Source organism: Rana temporaria, chromosome 8 (genome assembly GCF_905171775.1).
Source record: "Rana temporaria chromosome 8, aRanTem1.1, whole genome shotgun sequence".
NCBI lineage: Eukaryota > Metazoa > Chordata > Amphibia > Anura > Ranidae > Rana > Rana temporaria.
In genome coordinates, this window is record NC_053496.1 from 33572534 (window position 1) to 33594716 (window position 22183).

A 22183-nucleotide genomic window follows, 5' to 3' on the forward strand; every position below is an offset into this window, starting at 1 on the left:
TAGTGATGTATATGGATGAGGAGCGATATGCTGAGATGTAGTGATGTACATGGATGAAGAGTGATATGCTGAGAAATAGGGATGTATATGGACGAGGAGCGATATGCTGAGATGTAGTGATGTACATGGACGAGGAGCGATATGCTGAGATATAGAGATATACATGAACGAGGAGCAATGCGCTGATATATGTACGTTTTGTAGCCGGCTGTAGCGGCGGGGGGCTCACTGTGAAATGTTAGGGAGATTATCAGTACAGAAGGACTGAGCACCTCTCTTTATGACCCAAATTTGCAGACTCTGTGTGTTTCCTGGCGCCGCATACGTTTGTTTTCCTCCTAAATTTATGAGCGCCCCGTCCGTGTCTGCTGGGCGCACATTTCATCTGTACATCATCATTCGCACCATCTGACTGCGCCGTATCGTCTCACCCGAGGAGGTGTCTGTCTGAACACCGCCGATTTGGAATGAATCTCTGCAGGGAGAGGGATGGAGGTGAATATTATCTGGATGGGAATATTCCGGAACACTTAGGAGGAGTCCCGGCAGAGGCGCTCATCACACAATGGAGTCGATACGACACAAAAAGGAGACTTTGAATTCTCTCTAAAACCCAAAAGGACTTTTTATTGATGCCTACAAATGTGCAGATGTCAGGGGAGCCGCATGGAACATGTCCCCTACAGGACCGCACTACATTTTAGGGTAGGGAACCACAGGGGGGCGCTGACATCACAACTACAGGCCTGTGCACAAAAGATAAAAGCCACAACCCCAAAGATGTTTACATTTCTTTCATCTATGGTGAAATGTTATTTGAAGATTAATCTGCTTATTTTTTTGCCTTCTTTTTTAAATAAAACCTTTGATTTTCGATTACATACCTTATTTTAGACTCAGTGGGGTAGATTCAGATAGATCAGCGGATCTTTAGATCTGCGTAATCTATCTTATTTACGATCCAGCGCAAGTTTTTGAGGCAAGTGCTGTATTCAGAAAGCACTTGCGTCTAAAGTTGCGCCGGCAGATCGTAAATCCCCCGGCGGAATTCAAATTCCGCGGCTAGGGGGAGTTTACTATTTAAATCAGGCGCGTCCCCGCGCCGATCGTACTGCGCATGCACCGCCGGCTAAATTTCCCAGCGTGCATTGCTCCAAATGACGTCGCTAGGACAGATCTGGGGTCGGAAGACAGATCAGGGGTCGGAAGACAGATCTGGGGTCGGGAGACAGATCTGGGGTCGGAAGACAGATCTGGGGGCGGGAGACAGACCTGGGGACGGAAGACAGACCTGGGGGCGGAAGACAGACCTGGGGGCGGAAGACAGACCTGGGGGCGGAAGACAGACCTGGGGGCGGAAGACAGACCTGGGGGCGGAAGACAGACCTGGGGGCGGAAGACAGACCTGGGGGCGGAAGACAGACCTGGGGGCGGAAGACAGACCTGGGGACGGAAGACAGACCTGGGGACGGAAGACAGACCTGGGGTCGGAAGACAGACCTGGGGTCGGAAGACAGACCTGGGGTCGGAAGACAGACCTGGGGTCGGAAGACAGACCTGGGGGCGGAAGACAGACCTGGGGGCGGAAGACAGACCTGGGGTCGGAAGACGGATCTGGGGGCGGAAGACGGATCTGGGGGCGGAAGACGGATCTGGGGGCGGAAGACAGATCTGGGGACGGAAGACAGATCTGGGGTCGGAAGACAGATCTGGGGTCGGAAGACAGATCTGGGGTCGGAAGACAGATCTGACAGATCTGGGGTCGGAAGACAGATCTGGGGACGGAAGACAGATCTGGGGGCGGAAGACAGATCTGGGGGCGGAAGACAGATCTGGGGGCGGAAGACAGATCTGGGGTCGGAAGACAGATCTGGGGTCGGAAGACAGATCTGGGGTCGGAAGACAGATCTGGGGTCGGAAGACAGATCTGACAGATCTGGGGTCGGAAGACAGATCTGGGGACAGAAGACAGATCTGGGGACAGAAGACAGATCTGGGGACGGAAGACAGATCTGGGGACAGACGACAGATCTGGGGACAGAAGACAGATCTGGGGACAGAAGACAGATCTGGGGACAGAAGACAGATCTGGGGACAGAAAACAGATCTGGGGACAGAAAACAGATCTGGGGTCGGAAGACAGATCTGGGGGTGGAAGAGCTCTGGGGTCGGAAGACAGATCTGGGGGTGGAAGAGCTCTGGGGTCGGAAGACAGATCTGGGGTCGGAAGACAGATCTGACAGATCTGGGGTCGGAAGACAGATCTGGGGACGGAAGACAGATCTGGGGACGGAAGACAGATCTGGGGACGGAAGACAGATCTGGGGACGGAAGACAGATCTGGGGACGGAAGACAGATCTGGGGACGGAAGACAGATCTGGGGACGGACGACAGATCTGGGGACAGACGACAGATCTGGGGACGGAAGACAGATCTGGGGACGGAAGACAGATCTGGGGACAGAAGACAGATCTGGGGACAGACGACAGATCTGGGGACAGACGACAGATCTGGGGACGGAAGACAGATCTGGGGACGGAAGACAGATCTGGGGACAGATGACAGATCTGGGGACAGAAGACAGATCTGGGGACAGACGACAGATCTGGGGACAGAAAACAGATCTGGGGACAGAAGACAGATCTGGGGACAGAAGACAGATCTGGGGACAGAAGACAGATCTGGGGACAGAAAACAGATCTGGGGACAGAAAACAGATCTGGGGGTGGAAGAGCTCTGGGGTCGGAAGACAGATCTGGGGTCGGAAGACAGATCTGGGGTCGGAAGACAGGTCTGGGGTTTGGAAGACAGGTCTGGGGTTTGGAAGACAGGTCTGGGGTTTGGAAGACAGGTCTGGGGTTTGGAAGACAGGTCTGGGGGCGGAAGACAGACCTGGGGGCGGAAGACAGACCTGGGGGCGGAACACAGACCTGGGGGCGGAAGACAGACCTGGGGGCGGAACACAGACCTGGGGGCGGAAGACAGATCTGGGGGCGGAACACAGACCTGGGGACGGAAGACAGATCTGGGGACGGAAGACAGATCTGGGGACGGAAGACAGATCTGGGGTCGGAAGACAGATCTGGGGACAGACGACAGATCTGGGGACAGAAGACAGATCTGGGGACAGAAGACAGATCTGGGGTCGGAAGACAGATCTGGGGTCGGAAGACAGATCTGGGGTCGGAAGACAGATCTGGGGTCGGAAGACAGATCTGGGGTCGGAAGACAGATCTGGGGTCGGAAGACAGATCTGGGGTCGGAAGACAGATCTGGGGTCGGAAGACAGATCTGGGGTCGGAAGACAGGTCTGGGGTTTGGAAGACAGGTCTGGGGTTTGGAAGACAGGTCTGGGGTTTGGAAGACAGGTCTGGGGTTTGGAAGACAGATCTGGGGTCGGAAGACAGATCTGGGGTCGGAAGACAGATCTGGGGTCGGAAGACAGATCTGGGGTCGGAAGACAGACCTGGGGGCGGAAGACAGACCTGGGGGCGGAAGACAGACCTGGGGGCGGAAGACAGACCTGGGGACGGAAGACAGACCTGAGGGCGGAAGACAGATCTGGGGTCAGAAGATAGATCTGGGGTCGGAAGACAGATCTGGGGTCGGAAGACAGATCTGGGGTCGGAAGACAGATCTGGGGGCGGAAGACAGATCTGGGGGCGGAAGACAGACCTGGGGAGGGAAGACAGACCTGGGGGCGGAAGACAGATCTGGGGAGGGAAGACAGACCTGAAGATGGAAAGCAGATCTGGGGAGGGAAGACAGACCTGAAGATGGAAAGCAGATCTGGGGATAAAAGGAATCAATGAGAGAGGAAGGAATATCTAGGGATGGATGACAGATCTGGAAAAGGAAGGCAGATCTGAGAAGTAAAAGCAGATCTGGGGACAGAAGGCAGATGTAGGAACAAAAAGAAAGATCTAGAGATGGAAGGAAGCTCTAGGAATGGAAGGCAGATCTGGTGAAGGAAGGCCTATCTGGGGACGCAGGGCAGATCTAAGCATGGAAGGAAGATTTCAGTATAGAAGGCAGATCAAGGGATGGACAGCAGATTTGGGTAAGAAACGAAGACTTAGGAACGAAAGGCAGATCTGGGGAGGGGGGTCTGGGTTTTTTGCCCCCCTCAATATGTCTCCTGACAACTGGCAAATCCGGCAAATCTACCACCATGTGACCTCAGGAAACGCCTCACAGGTGTCGCTGCGTCTTACCGCCCTCTGAGCTTTCCAAATATTTCTCCACCATGTCGTAAAAGTTTACACAGAGTAATTTCTACATGACCCGCGACGCTGTGAACGCATTATCCTAATGTAATCTCAGGATATCGTTATACGTGATTTATTGTGCAGACCTCTCTCCCCATAAAATCCATTATGAAGTAAAATATTAATACAGAGAACAGCGCTCATTCCCAGAACTCTCACCGGAGTCATCAGCAAACCGTGACAAGTTCTCAGGTCTCCTTCCTGTGATGGGAGCGCAGAGGGGGGCCCCACACGGTGCAGAATGGAAGTGCACTGGACAAGAGGAGTAACAGATACTGAGAATTACACCCAGCATACAGGACAAGAGAAGTAGTACTGTGCAGAGTCCTGATATACAGAATAGGAACAGATACTGAGAATTACACCCAGCATACAGGACAAGAGAAGTAGTACTGTACAGAGTCCTTATATACAGAATAAGAACAGATACTGAGAATTACACCCAACATACAAGAGAAGTGGTACTGTGCAGAGTCCTTATATACAGAATAGGAACAGATACTGAGAATTACCCCCAGCATACAGGACAAGAGAAGTAGTACTGTGCAGAGTCCATATATACAGAATAGGAACAGATACTGAGAATTACACCCAGCATACAGGACAAGAGAGAAGTAGTACTGTGCAGAGTCCATACATACAGAATAAGAACAGATACTGAGAATTACACCCAGCATACAGGACAAGAGAAGTAATACCATACCTCCCAACTTTCCCTGATTTCGAGGGACTGTCCCTGATTTGGAGCAATGTCCCTCTGTCCCTCATTCTCCTCATTTGTCCCTCATTTTGGTCTGATCTATACAGATGTATATAAAATGCACTTTTTATCTATCAAAAAGTGTTTCCCAGCGCTAAACCTTTCATCTGATTTCTGAAATTGCTACATTTGTAAATTCCAAAAGCCAATATAAAGAAATAGTAGTGGTAAAAAAAAGCACTTGTGGGTTTAACCAATCTTATTTTTTTGTACAATTCTCCTTTAAGGGGGCGTGGCAAGGGGTGTGTCCTATGCCTGCATACTTTTGCTGATCGGTGTCCCTCATTCCCATCTCAGAAAGTTGGGAGGTATGGTAATACTGTGCAGAGTCCATATATACAGAACAAGAACAGATACACCCAGAATACAGAACATCCTGGAGGATCCTGTGTAATGTCCCCCTGTGTGCATCCCATGAGTGAATCCAGAGCATCTTGTGTCATTCAGTAAATCCAAAATCAGCCCAGAGCACTCTGTGTCATCTCCCCATTGCACCCCCATAAATCCGGGGCTTCCATTAGCATCCTCTGTTCTCTAGTGACTCCTAAGCACTTCTGCGACAACTGTGTCTCTATGCAGCATCCAATACACTTTTGCATCATCTGGGCAAAGGCAGTGATAACGGAGAGTTATGTAATTTACAAAAATATCTTAATAATAATGTAGCGCCTGTGTACTTCCAAGTACCTGTGCTGTTAAAAGTTAAGGGATGATCAGAGTGTAGTTGACTCTGATTGCAATTCTACAAAGGGTCTCTGTTCCAGCTGGGCTGCGCTGTGGGTTCATTCAATTGTTGCCGGGGTGCTTTACCACCCCGGGTGACAGGTGGTGCCAGTGGAGTCTAGGCTGGGGTGCCTCTTGCCAGCAGCCAATCAGGAGGGAGTTTCTCTCGCGGGGCATGCTGGGGGAGGGTATTTCTGGAGCAGACGCCATTGAGGCGGGGTTCTTTTCCTGGGGTGGCACCCACCTTTAGGGTGACCACGCATCACGGCCTCCAGCAAGATGGCCTACCAGGCCGGGGTGCACGTGCCACGCGGTGTTCCTGGTTCTGGGACCATGTTGGCCCGGAACATTTAAAGCTGTGGCGGGGCCCCAGTATTCAACTGGGTCCCCGATTCTAAGAAGATCTGAAAGCGAGATAGGTGGGGAGTCCGCCTGAGGAGAGCCAAAAGAGGCTGGCGATCCAACAGGGCCTAGACAATCCATCGGGGATCAAGGTAACCGGACACTGAGAGGTTGGATGTCAGCAACCTGTCAGTCGTAACCTGATTGAAAACACTACCTGAAGGTGATTCTAACACAAATTCTACCAAGGAGGATTGTCTCCATGATCTAAGTTCTAGGGAGGGTCTGTGGCAGAGATCTTTTCCCTCAAATTTCCGAGTGATACTCTGGCTGCCAGGTCGGTGTGAGAGGCCTGTCCAGGTACACTATACCCACTCCGGCTGGAGTGGCGACGAAAGCCAAGTGTTGTTGGAAGCAGGATTGTTTCCGCTCTGTTACACCTGAATCTGCTATTTCTTTTCCTCATACATCTTTACTCCCTACCTCAAGTTTTACTGTTTTACCTTGTTGGGTAAATAAAAGCACAAAAAGACACCTGCTGTGTGGACATTCCATTGCTTGGCTCTCATCAACTACCCTAGACGCAGGATCACAGAGGTAACATGCCACCCAATCTATAACCAGCGGCTCCTTCGGGGGTGAGCGCTACAATAATAAAAAAATTATAAATATTTTATTAATAAAAAAACATTTTTTTCCTGAGAATGTTTAAAAATTCTGCTGATAATTTCCTCTTTCCTCCACCTGGTGAACGCCGGAGAAGAAGCCGTCGTCGGTGTGAAGTCATTGTCATGGCTGCTGTTTTTACTTTTTACAGAATATCTAATTTTTTTATATAATAATATAGCAACTTATATAATGATATATAATATAATAATATATAATTTCCCATGAGGGTGGAAATGTTTCAGTAGTCAGAAAGGCAGCGAGATGTTTTTGTATCTCCTCCATTGTCTCCTCGTCCGCCTTCTCTTGGCTGATGCCGCATTTCCTCGTATTGGTGACACAGAAGATGAACGCAAGTCGCGTGCAAAATCAATCACTTCTCACAATCGCCTTCTGATGAGATACAACGTACCTTGGCTCTATTTCCTGTAGAAAGCATCATTCAGAGCGCTGGATCGATTGTGCTAAGCAGAGATCTGTAACTCCGGATACATCGATAAATCCATCAGCAGATTTACAATATTTACTTAAACAAACATGAATCTCTCTCAGGGAAGGATTGCAGAGTCAGTGCAGGGATGGACACAATCATTTAGAGAAGTGTCAGCGTGTACAATATAAAAATATTCTGGAGCTAGCGAGAACAAAGAGCCGCCTAAAACATTTTAGATTAAAAAGAGAAGATAGCTTGTCCAGTTCAGCGCTCACACATGTACACCCCCCGTGTCATTTCTACATTTCACCAATGAGCCTATGAATTCAGCAATAGCTTTGTCATTACTTATGATAAAAAATAAATCCATATAATGTTTTTTGCCAAATTATGTTTGTATTCAATATATAGACTAAAAATGGAGAAAGATTGCAACTAAAAGAGGAGGAATCAGCACAAGAGACACATCCTGCTGACTGTGGGTTATGTCCCTTGTGGTGATTTTTCTGTTTTTGTTTTATTTTATTTTAGGTACACAAAGTCCCCATACACTACAGTAAAACCTTGGTTTGCGAGCATAAAAAACCCGCAGGCCCAGATTCACATACCTCGGCGCATTTTTATGCGGGCGTAGCGTATCGAATATACGCTACACCGACGCTGCGCAGCGAGCACAGTATTCACAAAGGAAATGCTTCCAACGTTGCGCCGGCGTAACGTAAATTCGTAGGCGTAACCTGGCCTAATTCAAAGTAGGTGGAAGTGGGCGTGATCCATTTAAATGAACCGTGACCCCATGCAAATGATGGGCCGAACGAACGGAGCATGCACCGTCCCGTGGCCGCTTCCCAATATGCATTCTCAGAATCACGTCGGAACGAACGCCTAAGATACACTGAATCACTGCCTACGATGTGAACGTAACCTACGGCCAGCCCTATTCACGTACTACGTAAACGATGTAAATTACGACGGCTGTGTTTCCTGGTGCATTGATGCTGCTGACTTACACCTGCTTTATGAGGCATAACTTTACGCCGGACGTACGACTTACGCAAACCGCGTATATTACTGCGACGGGCGCAAGTACGTTCGTGAATCGGCTTATCTCAGTCATTTGCATATTCGAAGCGTAAATCAATGGGAGCGCCCCTTGCGGCCAGAGTAAATATATGCGCCCCCACAATACGACGGCGTAGGAAACTTACGTTGGTCGGATGAAGCCTAATTTCAGGCGTATCTTGCTTTCAAAGTCAGGCGCATAGATACGACGGCGCATCTGTGCACTTAAGCGATGTATCTCGAGATACGTTGGCGTAAGTGCTTTGAGAATCCGGGCCTTAGTTTTGTGTATGTTGGCTGAAAAAGTTCTGCCGTCTGTATGCAGAACACGTTCCCTTCGGACAAAAATCCACGGATTTGTCCAATGGAAATGCTTTAGTGTGGCGAAAAACGAAAACCCCCTTGAAAAATCAGCACAAGGGACATAACCCACAGTCCTCAGGATTGTGCTGGTTCGGCTTGTTTTAGTTGCAATCTTTCTCCATTTTTAGATTTTATTTTAGTGATTATTGCTAGCGGCTATAGCAGAATTCAGAATCTAATCCGACAAATTAGCTGTACCCAAGTGGATTGATCAATCAACTTGGTACATTCAGCCTGCCCAGTAATGGTTTGAATCTCAGCCGGTTCCTGCTGAATCTGCCGAGATTCAAACCACATATGGCAGGCCTAAGGCCCCATACACACGAGAGGATTTATCCGCGGATACGGTCCAGCGCATTGAAATCCGCGCCAAAATCCTCTGGCGATGACGCGTCGCGCCGTCGCCGCGATTATGACGCGGCGACGTGCGCGACGCTGTCATATAAGGAATTCCACGCATGCGTCAAATCATTGCGACGCATGCGGGGGATCCCTTCGGACGGATGGATTCGGTGAGTCTATACAGACCAGCGGATCCATCCGTTGGGATGGACTTCAGCAGATGGATTTGTTGAGCATGTCAGCAAATATTCATCTGCTGGAAATCTATCCCAGGGGAGATTTATCCGCGGATAAAGATCCGCTGGCGTGTACACACCATAGGATCTATCCGCTGAAACCCATTTGCTGGGATTTATCTGCGGATGGATTCTATGGTGTGTATGGGGCCTTAGGCTTTTAAAATAATATACAAGCATACGCTTTGGAAACACGGCTCTCTAGGCAAAGATCCTATATCACACCTGCCTTGCCGGGGCTCACAGGTGCTGGCTCTGCAGATAATCAAGAAACAAAGAAATGCTGGACGGCCGTACTCCGATGCAACATCTTTAGGCTGGGTTCACACTTGTCCTACAAACGGTCCTACATTGGGAGCTTATGTCGCATGACGTGTGAAAATCAATGTTTCCCTATGAGAGCCGTCTTAACTGGTCCTACACAAGTCGGTCCGACTTTGAAAATGCTCCCTGCACTACTTTTGGTCCTACATTGATCCTACTTCAGGCCATTGAATATCATTGAAGTCGGACCAAAGTAGTATCCTGTTCATGAAAGTAGGATGGATGTAGGACCAATGTAGGATAAATGTAGGACCGATGTAGCAGAGCAAAGTAGGATGAAAGTAGTGTAGTAATGTGAACCCAGCCTCATAGCTAAAGCTATGACTAAGTACCCATTAGTGGTGTGAAACGCATTAGCTTTTGTCCACAAACCCCTGTCACTGTATGGATTGACTGTTTGGATTTGATTCAATTGACACAATAAAGGCGTTGCATCGGAGTGCGGCTGTCCAGCATTTCTTTGTTTCCTGGCAAGCATATGTTTTATTCTACTGTGTTTCCCATTTAATATTGCTAAAATTATGAGTCTAGTACAAAGCATTGCAAGGATATTTTTTCTTTTTTGTTTTTTTACACTAAGGCTTCATTTCCATGGACGTTTTTACAGCCACTTTTTTTTAGCCTTTTTTACAGCTTAAAAACGCCTGTCCATGCTTTTTTTTTATTTATTTATTTTTGAGCTGGCGGTAGCGTTTTTTAGCCTTTTTGCGAATTTTTGAGTGTTTTTTAACGTCTGCCGTTTTTACAGCTCTAAGGCTGGAGCTTCAGAACGCACTGGTCCTGTTTTTTTTTGCAGCTTAAAAACGGCTCAGCTATCTACAGCTCAAAAACGTCATGGTGGGCATGAGGCCATAGACTAACATGGAGAGCCATTTTTAAGCTGCAAAAAAAGCTCAGAAAAGTGGCTGTAAAAACGTCCAAAAACGTCCATAGAAATGAAGCCTAAAAAGAATTGAACAAAATGAATAAAAGAAAAAACAGTGTAAATATTATTATAATAATAATAATTAAAAAAAAAATCAATAGGAAAAGAATAGCATAGGGGAGAAGGAAGGAAAACTAAGTTAGCGTAAGCTAAAAGTTAATACGGAGGTACACAGAAACAAATGTTATCTTTAAACTTGACAGGTTGTTTTTACTGACATCATCTGCAGATGGCAGTTCATCCCTTTATTCTGCAGATAAATGAAACATTGTAAAAACAAAAAGTAATAATGCTATTTTGTATCTCTCCATCTCTGAAGAGTACAGTATATACTGTATAAATACTGTGTTAGACAGTAATTTATTTTTTTCTGTCAGCAGCACTATTGCTGTCATTTTGACAGTTGTGAATTACAGACAAGTGTAGGGGGGGGGGGGTTAAGGGGTGGCGAATGTTAAGGGCATACTACACACACCGTGGGCTAGATTCAGATAGGTTAGCGGATCTTTAGATCCGCGTAACCTATCTGATTTACGTTACGCTGCCGCTATTTTTTGAAGCAAGTGCTTTATTCAGAAAGCACTTGCCTCTAAAGTTGCGGCGGCGTATCGTAAATCCCCCGGCGGAATTCAAATCCCGCGGCTAGGGGGCGTGTACTATTTAAATCAGGCGCGTCCCTGCGCCGATCGAACAGCGCGTGCGCCGTCCACAAATTTACCCAGCGTGCATTGCTCCAAATGACGTCGCTTACATCCGGCCGTATTCGCGAACGACTTACGCAAACGATGTAAAAAATTCAAAACTCGGCGCGGGAACGACGGCCATACTTAACATAGGATACGTCGCACTTACCCCCGCTATAGGTAGGGGTAACTTTCCGCCGGAAAAAGCCAAACGCAAACGACGTAAAAATAAAGCGCCGGGCGGTCGTTCGTTTCTGAATCGGCGTAAATGCTCATTTGCATATCCAACGCGTAAAAGATATGGAAGCGCCACCTAGCGGCCGGCCTGGAATTGCAGCCTAAGATCCGACGATGTAAGACACTTACACCTGTCGGATCTTAGGCATATCTATGCGTAACCTGATTCTATGAATTAGGCGCATAGATACGACGGCCGGAGATATGCCGTCGTATCTTCTTTCTGAATCCGGCCCCCTGTGTACTTCCATCAAGTTTTTTTTTTGGGGTGTTTGTAGTTTCCCCCATGCCCGTGAGTGCTTAGAATTAGGGAGCACACTCTGCAGAGGTACCTTGGCACGTGGTAGTATGGCATTAAAGGTATATTGAAATAAGGGCAGTGCCATTGTGCAGAGGCAATTTATACAGAATAAGAACAGATGGTGAGAAATACACCCAGCATACAGGACAAGAGAAGTAGTACCGTGCAGAGTCCTTATATACAGAATAAGAACAGATACTGAGAATTACACCCAGCATACAGGACAAGAGAAGTAGTACTGTGCAGAGTCCTTATATACAGAATAAGAACAGATACTAAGAATTACACCCAGCATACAGCACAAGAGAAGTAGTACTGTGCAGAGTCCATATATACAGAATAAGAACAGATACTGAGAATTACACCCAGCATACAGGACAAGAGAAGTAGTACTGTGCAGAGTCCTTATATACAGAATAAGAACAGATACTAAGAATTACACCCAGCATACAGCACAAGAGAAGTAGTACTGTGCAGAGTCCATATATACAGAATAAGAACAGATACTGAGAATTACACCCAGCATACAGGACAAGAGAAGTAGTACTGTGCAGAGTCCATATATACAGAATAGGAACAGATACTGAGAATTACACCCAGCATACAGGACAGGAGAAGTAGTACTGTGCAGAGTCCTTATTTACAGAATAAGAACAAAATACTGAGAATTACACCCAGTGTACAGGACAAGAGAAGTAGTACTGTGCACAGCACACAATGCCAGAAATCTGACACGGCTGTATTATAGATTGTTGCAGCGAATAATTCCTCCGTCTTACCAGAAAAACAATGTATACTGTATGTGTAAATCAAATGTACACTCTGACCGCAGCCACAATTAATGTCATTATGTTCTGAAGATTGACTGCTCGTTATAACGGATCAATCTGCAAAACATAATTACCATAATGGCAGCCGCGATCGGTTGTTTGGTGGAAATTCACGCAGCATTTATAGGATCCGCTAAACATCAACAAAGTAACTAATTACAAGATGAGTTCTTTCTTTTATTTGAAGCTTCCGTGATCAGCAAATTTCCCTACAAGCTGAAGAAATACAATTGTATTGTCTGCGTTTGCATCTAATGAATATGCAGCCTCACAATGAAAGAGAACCAGTCATGACTGACTTTAAAGTGTATGTAAACCCTCATAATGAACTTCTCTTAGGCCGCGTACACACGATCAGTCAAAACCGATGAAAACGGACTGAAGGACCATTACATCGGTCCAAAACGATGGTGTGTGGGCCCCATCGGTCAGTTATCCTTCGGTCCAAAATTTTAGAACTTGCTTTAAAATTGAACCGATGGACGCCTAACCGATAGGTCAAAACCGACGGTTAGTATGCAAAAATTAGAACTCCAGGATTTTTTATATTGGCAATCTTCACTTACCAACTCAATGCTCCAACATGGTTCCTGACTTCCTCTTTGGTCCAGCACTTACAGTCCTCTATGGGCGGAATCACACTCTGTGAGCCCAGTCTATTGTATACAACTCCCCCAGGGGAGGTGCAGGTGGGGCTCACAGTATTTCAGGACAGAGCAGCGCTCATGCATCATTGAGTGAGGGTTGCATAGTCCTTTAGAAATTCCCGCCACTAGAAAACGTAAAGGACCCCCTTAAGATGTCGCCAGGATGGCGAGAAAATTTCAAGAGTACTGCTTTAAGTAAACAATTGAAATCGTTTAGTTTTCTGTTGGCAAGTGCATAAAAGGATAAAAAAACAAACACTGGTTCATCCTGCCAAAAATCCTTTTAGTCTAGGACAACAAAACCCCTCCCCCACTATGGTTGGGAGATGAGGAGAGGGGAAGGTGTTCAGCTGTCCAATCCTAACACTGCTCCTCAATAAGTACAGTAGACTAAGTACTGCTGCCAGACACCTGCTGACTCATGGAATTATCAGAGCACTATGGGATAGCTAGTGAGCACAGTTTATGTACAGAAATAAATAGCTTCAATTTCTTTCAATTAGCCTGCTTTTTTTTTTTTTGACAGTAAAGTTTTTCTTTTTATTGCCATAGTAACAAGTTACAATGCAATGACAGTCAAAAAACAAACTGTTTACGCTGAATCACAGGTTACATCAGCAAGTCAGTTAGGAAATCAAAAGCATCTACGATAGAGGGCACAAAATAAGATGGATAGGCAAGCAAAACCAAAATCAGTGAAACAATAAGACTAGGCAGAGGGATCAGTTTGTCAAGTCAGTGCGAATACCAACCTATGATCATATGAACCCCCATTCCCAAGAGGGGGGGGGCTGGACAGGAGGGAAACCACATAACGGCGGGGACGGGAACCAGGGAGAGGGGGAAAACACAAGAAACAAGGCGGGGAGGGAGAGGAGAGGGGCAGGAGGAGCAGAGGGAGGGGAGGGACCCAGAATCGCCCTCAGCCCCACCCACCATCCACCACCCACCGGGGACAAGCACCAGGGGGGGGGACTTAGCCGGGGGCATCGACCTAGCTCGACCAAATCTTGTCGAACTTTGCCGGGCAATTCCTGCTCTCGTACGTAATACTGTATAGTGGCAACACTCTGCCAATCGCAGACCGCCACGAGGATCCAGTAGGAAGCTCCGGACCCCTCCAACGTAGGAGGATCTCTCTCCTTGCATAGAACAAAGCAAAAGTGATACAAAGCTTAACATATCTATCCCCCTCAATCTCACCCAGATAGCTAAGTAGGAATATGCGAGGATCCATTGCCAGCTCCACTCCACAGAGATCGGACAGGGTGTCAGCCACCTTCCTCCAGAACGTGCGCAGTTCGGGACAGGACCATACCATATGAAAGAATGTCCCTGTCTCAAGTGAGCAACGGGTACAAAGCGGGCTCCTAGAGGGATATATCCCAACCAGCCTCTGCGGTGTGTAGTAGGCCCTGTGCAAAAACTTCAGTTGGATTAAACCAGGCATTTCCAAAGTACGGCCCAGGGGCCAATTGCGGCCCCCCGTTCCAGTTTAATGTGGCCCCCCTGGTAATTTGGATATATACTGTGTTTATCGGTGCTGCCTCGGAGGGGACGGGGGGGGGGGTGAACGAGTGTTGTCAAATTATATACAGGAGAATCTCCTGTTTACCCATTTACAGTTTACATCTGTATTAGGAAGTCCCATCTCCTGGGCTGCCATTGGATGATTCCTCTGTCTATCATAGAAGGTGGGGCATTGTATTAAAGAGGCTGCTGTGTACACAGGAGATTCTCCTGTATGTAATCTGTTGGCGCTCGTCCCGTCCCCTCCGAGGCAGCAGATGGACATCGATCAGGCTGCATTCATGGCAATGGAGGGGCTGCATTAATGGCAATGTCGAGGCTGCATTCATGGCAATGGTGAGGCTGCAGATGGGCACTGATTAGGCTGCATTGATGGGCAATGACCCTTATTTTGCTTCACCGTTCTTTTATTTACATTTTTTTTCCTGAAACTTCCCTCCTAAAGTGAAGGTGCATGTTACACGCCGATAAATACGGTATATCCAAATAACACGCCCAAGCTCATCTCTTCACCACAAGCAGCCACAAAGACAAGAGAATTCTTGTTGGGCAGTGTATTAGTGCTCGGGCAAACACACTTAGACCAAATTTGAATGGTTCAAAGAATGTCAGGCAAAATGGTCGGCCCTTACACATGTTCACTTCATCAAATCTGGCCCTCTTTGAAAAAAGTTTGGACACCACTGGATTAAACGGTCACGGGAGGCTATCATGGAGGGGATATAGGAGGAGACACAATCCTCCCACACCTCTTCGTCATGGTCCGGAATGTCCACACTCCATTTACCCAAGGCCCCAGTCACGTCCGCGTCATGAGTCACCGTGAGTCGGAGGTAAAGGGAAGAAAGGGGGCTTCCCCATCACACCCGATACCAGGAGGCGTTCAATGGAATCCGACTCAAGAGTCACCGGGTCCGGGAATTGTGAGGCAAGGGCATGTCTGAGCTGCCAGTATCGAAATTGGAAGGAGGGGGGAAGGTGGTAGGTCCGTTTCAGCTCCTGGAACTTTATGATCCTACCATTCCTCATCACATGCCGGAGAGTAAGGATGCCCCTTCGTGCCCACAATGCAGGATCAGGAATCATGTATAAGTGAACAATAATAAAGATGTAAGCCCTTTTGTTAATTAGAAGTGACCGGGCTCCCTGTTCTATGCCATGTTTGTGACAGACACAGCACAGAGGGCAGTTCAGCTGGAGCAGTATGCTAGCAGTGTATATCCCGTACACCAGATCTGACCTGGCGGAGATCTGCTGCATTTTACTATAGTTATTAGGTGAAGGACCCACCACACTTTCTATCACCCTGAAACAGAAACTGACGCGGCCGGCTCAGATAGACCCGCAACAGGCCTATGTGCTTAGTTAATGTGGTGCACACCACTCACACCAATTTTCTGATTGGTTAATTCCCCTGTTTGAATTCAACTTGATCTAGCCTGTGTGTTCCTGTTGAAGCCCCCCCCCCCCCCCCATACAACATCCCTCATAACTGAAGACATTGTGGTATTGGTACGCGTCTTCTCTTCCATTATAGAAATAAACATTTCCTGTAAACAAACCTTCCTAGGAATTCCTGATCACCATTTGTGGAGTCGTGCTGTTTATATAATCCAGAAAATTTAGGTAAATGGCAGGGGAGGGCATATGAGCTCCAGCTGGGATATAGATGATTCGGCCCAGACCCCGATCATGGTACGTATAAACAACTCTGCGCTGTTTACTGATTCGTCTTACAATATGACAAGCACCGACTTGAACAAACAAACCCAGAAGACAGATAAAGCTGAAGAATGTCGACTGCAATTAAGTAATGGCCAGCGGAGGACCCCCAGAACACAGGTCTGCTAAGTTTAAAGGACAACTGCAGGTGGAACAATATGTAAACCCAATTACTAAAGTCTCAGAGAAACTGTGATTTTCACTGAAGGTCTGGGAACCATGGATCTCCTATGAGTTCCCTTCTTATCAACCTGCTTGTTCGGCCTTATCTGATTGCTTCTGTCTTCTGAGTCTTATGGCGCGTACACAGGATCGGAATTTACGATGAAAAAAGTCAGAATTCCATTTGTCTGTATGGAACTCTGACAGAGAAAAAAACATGCATGCTCAGAATCAAGTCGACGCATGCTCAGAAGCATTGAACTTAATTTTTCTCGGCTCGTCGTAGTGTTGTACGTCACCGCGTTCTTGACGGTCAGAATATGGTGTAACTGTGTGTATGCAAGACAGCTTGAGTTTATCCCGATGGAAAATCCGATCGTGTGTTTAACCGCTTAACGACCGCCGCATGTATATGTACGTCCACAGAATGGCACGTACAGGCATATGGGCGTTCATGTACGTCTTGCCTTTCCGCGGGGCGAGGGTCCGATCGGGACCCCCCCACCCCCCGCTACATGCGGCGGTCAGAAACCCGCGGAGAGCGATCCGGGACGAGGGCACGGCTATTCGTTTCTAGCCGCCCCTTTGCGATCGCTCCCCGGAGCTGAAGAACGGGGAGAGCCGTATGTAAACACGGCTTCCCCGTGCTTCACTGTGGCGGCTGCACTAGGTGAACCCTAACTCGTTCAGCGCCCCCTGTGGTTAACTCCCAAACTGCAACTGTCATTTTCACAATAAACAATGCAATTTAAATGCATTTTTTGCTGTGAAAATGACAATGGTCCCAAAAATGTGTCAAAATTGTCCGAAGTGTATGCCATAATGTCGCAGTCACGAAAAAAATCGCTGATCGCCGCCATTAGTAGAAAAAAAAAAAAATAATAAAAATGCAATAAAAATATCCCCTATTTTGTAAACGCTATAAATTTTGCGCAAACCAATCGATAAACGCTTATTGCGATTTTTTTTACCAAAAATAGGTAGAAGAATACGTATCGGCCTAAACTGAGGAAAAAAAAAAACATTTATATATGTTTTTGGGGGATATTTATTATAGCAAAAAGTAAAAAATATTGCATTTTTTTCAAAATTGTCGCTCTATTTTTGTTTATAGCGCAAAAAATAAAAACCGCAGAGGTGATCAAATACCACCAAAAGAAAGCTCTATTTGTGGGGAAAAAAGGACGTCAATTTTGTTTGGGAGCCACGTCGCACGACCGCGCAATTGTCTGTTAAAGCGACGCAGTGCCGAATTGTAAAAACGCCTTTGGGCATTTAGCAGCATATTGGTCCGGGGCTTAAGTGGTTAAGGCGTTAGTTGTCCTCTTCCCTTCGCTCTCCTTTTCTGCAGACTTTGATCCTCTTTTATTTCCCTCTACCCTTTTTTCTAGCTCCTCTTTATTCTTGCCATACTCTGGGGTTGGTGGCAGTCCATGAGCAACCCTTGGAGTGACTGTGAGTAGGTCCTGGGAATATGGCCTTTCTTTTTTTTTGCATTCATTACTTATCGGTATTATCGCAATGGTTTTCGAGGTATTTAGCGTTGGTTGTCATGATTGTAATCCTTGTTGAATATTCTGTAATAATTGATCATTCTTTTGCGCCTGCGTGGATGATTTATATGCTTGCTTTTGACTTCCTACACTGATTCGTAAAACCAATACATAAATTGTAATGTTTTTTTTTCTTCCACAAAAGGTTCTTGTTTGGGTATTTCCATGTATAGCTCATTTGTGATCGTTGCATGTTTCTGCCTTTTTGTGGTGACAACTGAAGGGAAAATACAGATGAATCCCAAACTCTCTCTTCATCTCCAACCTTATAAAAGTCTAATGCACACGATCGGAAATTTAGACAAAAAAACTTGGTTTTTTTTTTCCGACGGAATGTTGGCTCAAACTTGTGTTGCATACACACGATCACACAAAATTCTGGCCGTCAAGAACGCAGTGACGTAAAACACCTACAACGAGCCAAGAAAAATTAAGTTCAATGCTTCCGAGCATGCGTCGACTTGATTCCGAGCATGCGTATTTTTTTGAGCGTCGTAATTGCATACAGACGATCGGAATTTCTGACAAGAACTTTTCCCGTCTGAAAAATTGAGAACCAGCTCTCAAATTTTTCAAAAGTCCGATGGAGTCTACACACAGTCGGAATTTCTGACCAAAAGCTCACATGAAACTGTTCTTGTCGGAAATTTCCGACCGTGTGTAAGCGGCATTAGAGGCACTAATGCTCATTGAGTGTTGTGGTGTTGGATATAAACAAATACTGGGGGCCACAGTCGTCTCACCAAGGCAAGTATGCAACTGTGACAGATAAGGGTGGGTTAGGTTAGGTCATGGTAAAGGGGCAAATGTAAGTTCTTTTTTATGTATAGCTCTTAGGGCAGTTGTAAAGGTTCATTTTTTTTCCTGCAATAATAAACATGTTAAACTTACCTGCTCTGTGCAATGGTATTACACAGAGTGGCCCGAACCTCCTCATTTTAGGTACACATTGATGTATTTTAAGAAAGCCTCATACATTTTTATGCCATTAAAAAATATATATATATCAGAATTAGTAATAAAATATTTTAGCAGGTACAGTGCATGTGGGCAGTGACCCTGGGGAGGCACACATTGAGAATGACCTCTGGAAGGCACATGAGAGTGACCCTGGGGAAGCACACAAGAGCACTGATCCCAGAAGAAGATACACATGGGTAGTGCCCCCAGGAAGGTACACAAGGGTGGTCACCCCAGGAAGGTACACAGAGTCGGTCACTTTAGGAAGGTATACACAGGTGGTTTCCCCAGGGAAGGTATACACAGGTGGTGACCCGGGGAAGGTACACATGGACTGTCACTTTAAAGGAAGTTATACACGGGCGGTCACCCGGGGAAGGTATGCACAGGTGATCACCCCAGAAGGGTATGCACACGAGCAGTGACCTCGGTAAGATACACACGAGCGGTCGCCCCAGGAAGGTACACAAGGTCGGTCTCCCCGGGGAGCTACACATGGGAGGTCGCCCCTAGGAAGGGACACATGGGATGTGACCCAGGGGAGGCACCATGGCTGCTGTTAGAAATCATAGGAGCCCATACAGCCTTCCTAATGAGGTCCCCAACCCCGTCTCCACCCCGGAGGTGCAGCGGGAAAGCATCACTAACTTTATCCACCTACACCATGGGTCTTCAAACTACGGCCCTCCAGTTGTTCAGGAACTACAATTCCCATCATGCCTAGTCATGTCTGTGAATGTCAGTGTGTTACAATGCCTCATGGGATGTGTAGTTCTACAACAGCTGGAGGGCTGTCGTTTGAGGATCCCTGACCTACACCCTGAAAATGAAAAAAATAAGTCACTCCTTTGAAACTAATTCCTGGGCCCCTCTGTTGACATGATGGGGTCCTGGGAAATGTGATTTAAATCCTGGTAAGCAAGTAATAGCGGGGGTGTGGTCTAGTAAAATCTATTTATTAATTTAGACAGAAATGAACAATAAAGCTGCCCGGGCCCCACTGTTTAGCTGATGAGGCCTAAGTCCATTACAACATTGTACTGCCCTATCAGCGGCCCTGGGAGGCACACATGGGTGATGACCTCAGGGAGGCACACACAGGGGACGGTACCCATTGGCACTGACTCCAGGGAGGTATACATGGGCGGTAACCCCAGGGAGGTACACATGAAGATATTCACTGTAAACCTCTGTTTTATGAACCATGAAAAGGACAGAACACCACAGACCACTTTGCCACTCTTCGCCTCCTTTCTGCGTTTTATAAAAAATCAGAGTGACGTTGCGGCGGGGAACGTGGCACATTGTAAAGCACAGCGGGCCATTTGTGATCTTTGCATGTTTCTGCCTCTTTGTGGATGACAGTAAAGGGCCCATTTCACGGGCGATTGCATTCTTGTAACACTACGCACAGCAATTTCCACTTTCTCCCTTCCATTAAGACAGCTCGAGAGTCGATAGCACAGCCATTAGCCGCAAATGAAAACATCGCTCGGCGCTTATACTCCTTCAAACTCCCAAATGAGGAGGAAGCACAGGAGTGCAGCTTCACGCACAGAAAACTACTAATAAAGGTGCGTTCGGAAACAAGGTGAGCTGAATAATTGAGGTGTGATCATGTTTAAAGAGCAGCGGCTGCAAGAAAACAGTGGGGACCCTTTACTGTGTGTAGTGATATCACCGAGGCTCTCCGTGCCCCATGCCCCAGTGATGGGCCGTGCTCTTTTTACTCCTGGCCTTGTAAAATTGCAGCTTTTAACCAACACACGTTCAATGATTACTAAGATCATATAAAGTTGCCATATCATCAATAAAGCCAGACGGATCTGACAGTTCCTACCTCCACCGGTGCTCGCAAACATTCCGCCTGCTCCGCTCCGACTTCGAGCGTCACATCCACCGAGGCAAAGGGACGACTCGCCATCTGCTGACGCTCTCGCATGAGTTGCTGCAGAGAAAGATTAAAAAGGATATTAGAAAAACTATATATTATATTAATAAATATAAAAACTTAAAATTAAAATGAACACCTGAAACAAAGTAACACAACAAAACAGAGAGCATTTTCAATGTAAACTGAAGAAAACAAACCATAATGTTTCCTTTAACCCCTTCCTGCCCACCCCGGCGTCCCTATAAAAGCTCCAAAAAATCCTGGGGGGGGGGGGGGGGAGGAAGGGTCATTGATTAAGTGACCACTGTGATTGGCTGTCACAATGCTTACATGATATGGAGACGGTCAGGAGTTGGGACTGAGAGCGGTCTTTTACAGCTCAGTCTCTAGGCTGGGAGCACATTGTCAGCACATAAACATCGACCACCCATGTGTGGCGTGTAGGCGGTAAAGTCCGCCCTTTTGCCGCCACATATGTTTTGAGTGGGCAGCAACAGGTTAAGATTACAACAAAAGATTTCTAGTTTAAAAATCAACAACTGAATATACCTAAAGCGTTTTAACTAGTTGCCTCACTCTGCACCAAAGGAGCTTACAGTCTAATGTTCCACACTTTTTTATCATAGTACATTTACATTATATATCTCTGATATATACTGCAGTGTTGTACAGAGAACATTGAGCTGATTAACATCATTCTCTGCACTAGAAGAGCTTGCACTTTAATGCATTGCCCCCCCCCCCCCCCACAACCACCAGTTACACACTATTAGCCAGATTCAGGTAGAAGTGCCTAACTTTAGGCAGGCGTAGCGTATCTCATATACGCTACGCCGCCGTAAGTTAGAGAGGCAAGTACAGTATTCACAAACAACTTGCGTCCTAAGTTACGGCGGCGTAGTGTAAATGTGCCGGCGTAAGCCCGCCTAATTCAAATGTGGAAGAGGTGGGTGTGTTTTATGTAAATTAAGCATGACCCCACGTAAATGACGTTTTGAACGAACGGCGCATGCGCTGTCCGTGGACGTAACCCAGTGCGCATGCTCCAAATTACGGCGCAAAGACTCATTCACAGACGACTTACGCAAACGACATAAAACGTGAAAAATTTGACGCGGTTCCGACACCCATACTTAACATTGGCTGCGCCATCTTTTTGGTGGTTTATCTTTACACCTAAAAACACCTTACGTAAACTGCGTATCTTTACTGCGACGGG

At 46.8% G+C, this 22183-nt stretch overlaps 1 protein-coding gene across 1 annotated transcript in view; it reads right to left on the reverse strand.

The window, feature by feature from the left end:
• Positions 1-22183, reverse strand: part of ATRNL1 (attractin like 1) — an 859416-nt gene that overhangs the window by 167380 nt on the left and 669853 nt on the right. Inside the window, exon 27 of the mRNA XM_040361535.1 lies at positions 20911-21018. Within this exon, the coding sequence (XP_040217469.1) occupies positions 20911-21018 (108 nt within the window). The remainder of the gene's footprint in view (positions 1-20910; positions 21019-22183) is intronic.